This window comes from Nerophis lumbriciformis, linkage group LG32 (assembly GCF_033978685.3).
Source record: "Nerophis lumbriciformis linkage group LG32, RoL_Nlum_v2.1, whole genome shotgun sequence".
Classification (NCBI taxonomy): Eukaryota; Metazoa; Chordata; class Actinopteri; order Syngnathiformes; family Syngnathidae; genus Nerophis; species Nerophis lumbriciformis.
In genome coordinates this window covers 1,079,964-1,084,963 of record NC_084579.2, presented here as the reverse complement: position 1 = coordinate 1,084,963, position 5,000 = coordinate 1,079,964, and the positions used below count along the sequence as shown (strand labels likewise).

At 48.0% G+C, this 5,000-nt stretch overlaps 2 protein-coding genes across 5 annotated transcripts in view; one reads left to right on the top strand and one right to left on the bottom strand.

Moving 5' to 3' along the window:
• The first annotated feature begins 2,239 nt into the window (after positions 1–2,239).
• LOC133620558 (cGMP-dependent protein kinase 1-like) lies at positions 2,240–4,722 on the top strand. 2 transcript variants are annotated; one of them, XM_072912069.1, is made up of 9 exons: positions 2,240–2,530; positions 2,586–2,859; positions 2,930–3,019; positions 3,256–3,397; positions 3,451–3,575; positions 3,671–3,793; positions 3,862–3,924; positions 3,983–4,049; positions 4,613–4,722. In XM_072912069.1, exons 2-9 carry the CDS (start codon positions 2,777–2,779, stop codon positions 4,709–4,711), a joined length of 792 nt encoding a protein of 263 aa, XP_072768170.1. In that variant the 5' UTR covers positions 2,240–2,530; positions 2,586–2,776; the 3' UTR covers positions 4,712–4,722. The 2 variants fall into 2 exon arrangements, with proteins under 2 accessions (XP_072768170.1, XP_061838127.1); XM_061982143.1 differs by having other exon boundaries at positions 3,451–3,614.
• A 186-nt stretch (positions 4,723–4,908) lies between these two features.
• The window catches only part of asah2 (N-acylsphingosine amidohydrolase 2), a 17,935-nt gene continuing 17,843 nt past the window's right edge, over positions 4,909–5,000 (bottom strand). For all 3 annotated transcript variants that reach the window (XM_061982144.1, XM_061982146.1, XM_061982145.1), the window contains one exon: positions 4,909–5,000. This exon is cut by the window's right edge and continues 184 nt beyond it. In XM_061982144.1, coding sequence (XP_061838128.1) covers positions 4,986–5,000 — 15 coding nt within the window. In that variant the 3' untranslated portion in view covers positions 4,909–4,985.

Here is a 5,000-nt window from a genome sequence, read left to right as displayed (position 1 = left end):
CATTAACCTGACTCTCTAAGGTGGTCTGGTATTAACCTGACTCTCTAAGGTGGTCTGGCATTAACCTGACTCTCTAAGGTAGTCTGGCATTAACCTGACTCTCTAAGGTAGTCTGGCATTAACCTGACTCTCTAAGGTAGTCTGGCATTAACCTGACTCTCTAAGGTAGTCTGGCATTAACCTGACTCTCTAAGGTAGTCTGGCATTAACCTGACTCTCTAAGGTAGTCTGGCATTAACCTGACTCTCTAAGGTGGTCTGGTATTAACCTGACTCTCTAAGGTGGTCTGGCATTAACCTGACTCTCTAAGGTAGTCTGGTATTAACCTGACTCTCTAAGGTGGTCTGGCATTAACCTGACTCTCTAAGGTAGTCTGGCATTAACCTGACTCTCTAAGGTAGTCTGGCATTAACCTGACTCTCTAAGGTAGTCTGGCATTAACCTGACTCTCTAAGGTGGTCTGGTATTAACCTGACTCTCTAAGGTGGTCTGGCATTAACCTGACTCTCTAAGGTAGTCTGGCATTAACCTGACTCTCTAAGGTGGTCTGGTATTAACCTGACTCTCTAAGGTGGTCTGGCATTAACCTGACTCTCTAAGGTGGTCTGGTATTAACCTGACTCTCTAAGGTGGTCTGGTATTAACCTGACTCTCTAAGGTGGTCTGGCATCTACACCATATATGATATATGATATATTATACTATATATGATATATTACACTATATATGATATATTATACTATATATGATATATTACACTATATATGATATATTATACTATATATGATATATTACACTATATATGATATATTATACTATATATGATATATTATACTATATATGATGTACTACACTATATGATATATTATACTATACATAATATACTACACTATTTATGATATACTGTACTATATATATAATATATTATACTATATATGATATACTATACTATATATGATATACTGTACTATATATGTTATATTATACCTTATATGATATAATACACTATATATGATATACTACATTATATATAATATGATATACTACACTATATAGGATATATTATACTATATATGATATATTGTAAAGTGCTACTTCTACAACAACAACTACTACTAGTAGGCTACTAGTAGTAGTAGTTGTTGTTGTTGTTGTAGAAGTAGTACTACTAATAGTAGTACTACTTCTACTACTAGTAGTACTTCTACAACAACAACTACTACTACTTTTACAACAAGTACTACTACTAGTACTACTTCTACTACTTTTAGTAGTACTTCTACAACAACAACAAAAACTACTAATACTACTAGTACTACTTCTACTAGTACTTCTACAACAACTACTACTACTAGTACTTCTACAACAACTACTACTACTAGTACTACTTCTACCAGTACTTCTACAACAACACCTACTTCTACTAGTACTACTTCTACTACTACTACTACAAAGTCACGATGAAGTTAATTGAGGTGTACAGGAAGTAGTTTATTTAGTGATGATGTCACTTCCTGTTGTGTGCTCCAGTCTGAAAAGATTGACATGAAAGACTTAAAGTCAGGACTCGTGATGGAGACTATTTTATTTTAGCATCGCAACCTCTCAGCTATGTGACCTCATCATGTTACCTACGTGTGAGTGTGTACGTGTACGTGTACGTGTGACAGTGCGTTTCTGTGTACGTGTGTGTGTGTGTACGCGTGTGTGTGTGTGTGAGTGAGTAAGTGTGTGTGTGAGTGTGCGTGCGTGCGTGCGTGCGTGCGTGTGTGTGTGTGTGTGTGTGTGTGTGTGTGTGTGTGTGTATGACATCTGGAGCTGTGACAGGAAATCTGCAGGGTCCTTGAGCAGACCGAGTCCTACTTTACCCAGTTGGACCTGTCATGTTCAAGTCATGTGCCCTGCTGGACTTGGTAGACCCTGCTGCAATTGGTGGTCCTAGTAGACCCTGCTGGACCTGGTAGAGCCTGCTGGACCTGGTAGACCCTGCTGGAGCTGGTAAACCCTGCTGGTTGTGGTAAACCCTGCTGGGATTAGTGGACCTGGCCGACCCTGCTGGACCTGGTAGACCCTGCTGGAGCTGGTAAACCCTGCTGGTTGTGGTAAACCCTGCTGGGATTAGTGGACCTGGCCGACCCTGCTGGACCTGGAGGACCTTGCTGGAGCTGGTAAACCCTGCTGGTTGTGGTAAACCCTGCTGGGATTAGTGGACCTGGTAGACCCTGCTGGACCTGGAAGACCTTGCTGGAGCTGGTAAACCCTGCTGGTTGTGGTAAACCCTGCTGGGATTAGTGGACCTGGTAGACCCTGCTGGACCTGTTAAACCTTGCTGGGATTGGCGGACCTGATAGACGGGAGAAGATTGTCAAGACTGCTGAACCTGGTGCAGAACCCGAGTAGAAAAGAATAGCAGGTAGTCGGGTGGACAGGAAGTGAAAACCATGCAGGCTCCTCCCTCCCCCCACGGCCCCTCCTTCTCAGTGCAGACTTCCAGGAAGTTCCCCTTCTTCTACCTGGTCAAACGGTGCAGGTACTGCCAGCCTGGACTTACCTTGGCAGCAGCTTTGATCTTTGCGGTCTTGCAGGTACGAGGCGGAGGACGGCGTCTCCTTTTCCCGCCTGCGGCTGGACGACTTGGACGTGGTCAAGACGCTGGGAGTGGGTGGCTTCGGACGCGTGGACCTGGTGAGGCCAGACGGAGCTGGACTTTGAGGAGGTCACATGATGCTGGTGTGCTCAGGTGCAGCTGAGGAGCAACAAGGCCAGGACCTTTGCCATGAAGATGGTGAAGAAGCAGCAGGAGCACGAGCGTTCAGAGAAGGTCATCATGAGCCAGACAACCTGCCGCTTTGTGGTCAGGTAGCTCACACCGCGCTCCTACAAGATAAAAGTGGCCTTCTGTTCCACCTGTTCTTGTGTGCACCTGCAGGTTGTACCATACCTTTAAGGACAGCAAGTACCTGTACCTGCTGATGGAGGCGTGTCTTGGTGGCGAGCTGTGGACGCTCCTGAGGGACAGGTATGACAGGGAGGCTCCTCCTACTCCTTTTGCTTCTTCTCATCCTCCTTCTTCTTCTGGTTCTCCACTTTCTTCTCCTCCTCCGTCTTCGCCCTCTCCTCCATTTTTTTCTACACCTTTCTTCTCCTCCTCCTCCTTCTTCTTGCTCTCCTCCTCTTTTCTTTTTCTCCTTCTCCTCCTCCATCTTCTTCTCTTTCTCTTTCTCTGTAATGTCTGAGCGTTTCTGTCTCTTGCAGAGGTTCCTTTGATGACCTCACCAGTAGGTTCTACGTGGCGTGCGTCCTGCAGGCCTTGTCTTACCTGCACGCCAGAGGGATCGTGTACAGAGACCTCAAACCTGAGAACCTCCTTGTGGACAGCGCTGGATACGCCAAGCTGGTACGCAGGTGTGCAGCACGCTCATGGGGTCACCTGACTGACGCTTTCTCCAGGCAGACTTTGGTTTCGCCAAGAAGATGGGCTTTTCTAAGAAGACGTGGACCTTCTGCGGAACTCCCGAGTACGTGGCCCCAGAGGTCCTCCTCAACAAGGGCCACGGCCTCTCAGCGGACTACTGGTCTCTGGGCGTCCTGATGTTTGAGCTGCTGACGGGCAGGTGAGACAGATGGATGCATTGTTCTCCTCAAAAACCTGTTTGGTCTTCGCCTCCAGCCCGCCGTTCTCCGGTCCGGATCCGATGAAGATCTACAGCGTCATCCTGGGAGGCATAGGTTTGGTGGAGTTCCCTGAGACGGTCACAGAGGACGCCAGCGACCTCATCAAGAAGCTGTGCAGGTAGGCGGGGACAGCGCACTAAGCCACACCTACTATTTCAAAATAAAAGCTTGCTGGACTTTGTGCAGAGACAAGCCCAAGGAGAGACTTGGAAGCCAGAGGCACGGAGTCAGAGACATCCTGAGACACAAGTGAGTCAAAGACCTGACTTCAATGAAGCATTGAGGACTCAGATGTTCATGCCTGCAGGTGGTTTGACGGCTTTGACTGGCCAGGTCTGAAGAAAGGAACGCTGACTCCGCCCATCACACCTGGCGTGAGTAGCAGGTCTCATGATGCGGCCGCTTGCAATGGTCCTGAGGGTCCAGGCCTTGTTCTGATGGTATTGATGGTCCTGAGGGTCCAGGGCTTGTCCTGGTCTTGATGGTCCTGTTGGTCCATACTGGTCCAGCCATTGTCCTGGTCTTGATGGTCCTGAGGGTCCTGATGGTCCTGAGGGTACAGTCCTTGTCCTGGTCCTGAGGGTCTTGATGGTCCAGGCCTTGTCCTGATGGTCTTGATGGTCCAGGACTTGTCCTAGCCTTGATGGTCCTGATGGTCTTGGAGGTCCACGCTGGTCCTGATGGTTCAGGCCTTGTCCTGGTCCTGATAGTCTTGATGGTCCAAGCCTTGTCCTGCTCCTGATGGTCCTGATGGTCCAGGCCTTGTCCTGGTCCTGATGGTCTTGATGGTCTTGACGGTCCAGGCCTTAGCCTGGTCTTGATTGTCTTGATGATCCTGAGGGTCCAGGACTGGTCCTGGTCTTGATGGTCCTGTTGGTCCATGCTGGTCCTGGCATTGTCTTGGTCCTGATGGTGCTGATGGATGTTTCCTATTCAGGTTTCCTCAGCGACTGACACCAGAAACTTTGACACGTACCCCGAAGACGGTGAGGCGGCGCCCCCAGACGACAACTCAGGATGGGACAAAGACTTCTAGAACCTCAACAACTTCAGATTAGACCTCAGAATCTGGACTTTTTCCAGTAAACCTTCACAAAAAACGTCCTTCTCTTTGTGTATTTACACACACACACACACACACACACACACACACACACACACACACACACACACACACACGCACACACACACACACACACACACACACACACACACACACGCCATGTTGCGTCAGTCAGTTTATTGACAAAGTCCCAGGAGTGGTCCCAGGTGTGGTCCCTCTAAAAGCAGGGGTCACATGACCTGAGGACTCACAGGTGGTAGAA

Coding starts and splice junctions, on each gene's coding strand:
- LOC133620558 (XM_061982143.1), top strand. CDS start 2,777: ATGAAGATGGTGAAGAAGCAGCAGGAGCACGAGCGTTCAGAGAAGGTC. Junction 3,615..3,670: donor TTTGAGCTGCTGACGGGCAG/GTGAGACAGATG, acceptor CTTCGCCTCCAG/CCCGCCGTTCTCCGGTCCGG. Junction 4,050..4,612: donor CTCCGCCCATCACACCTGGC/GTGAGTAGCAGG, acceptor TTTCCTATTCAG/GTTTCCTCAGCGACTGACAC.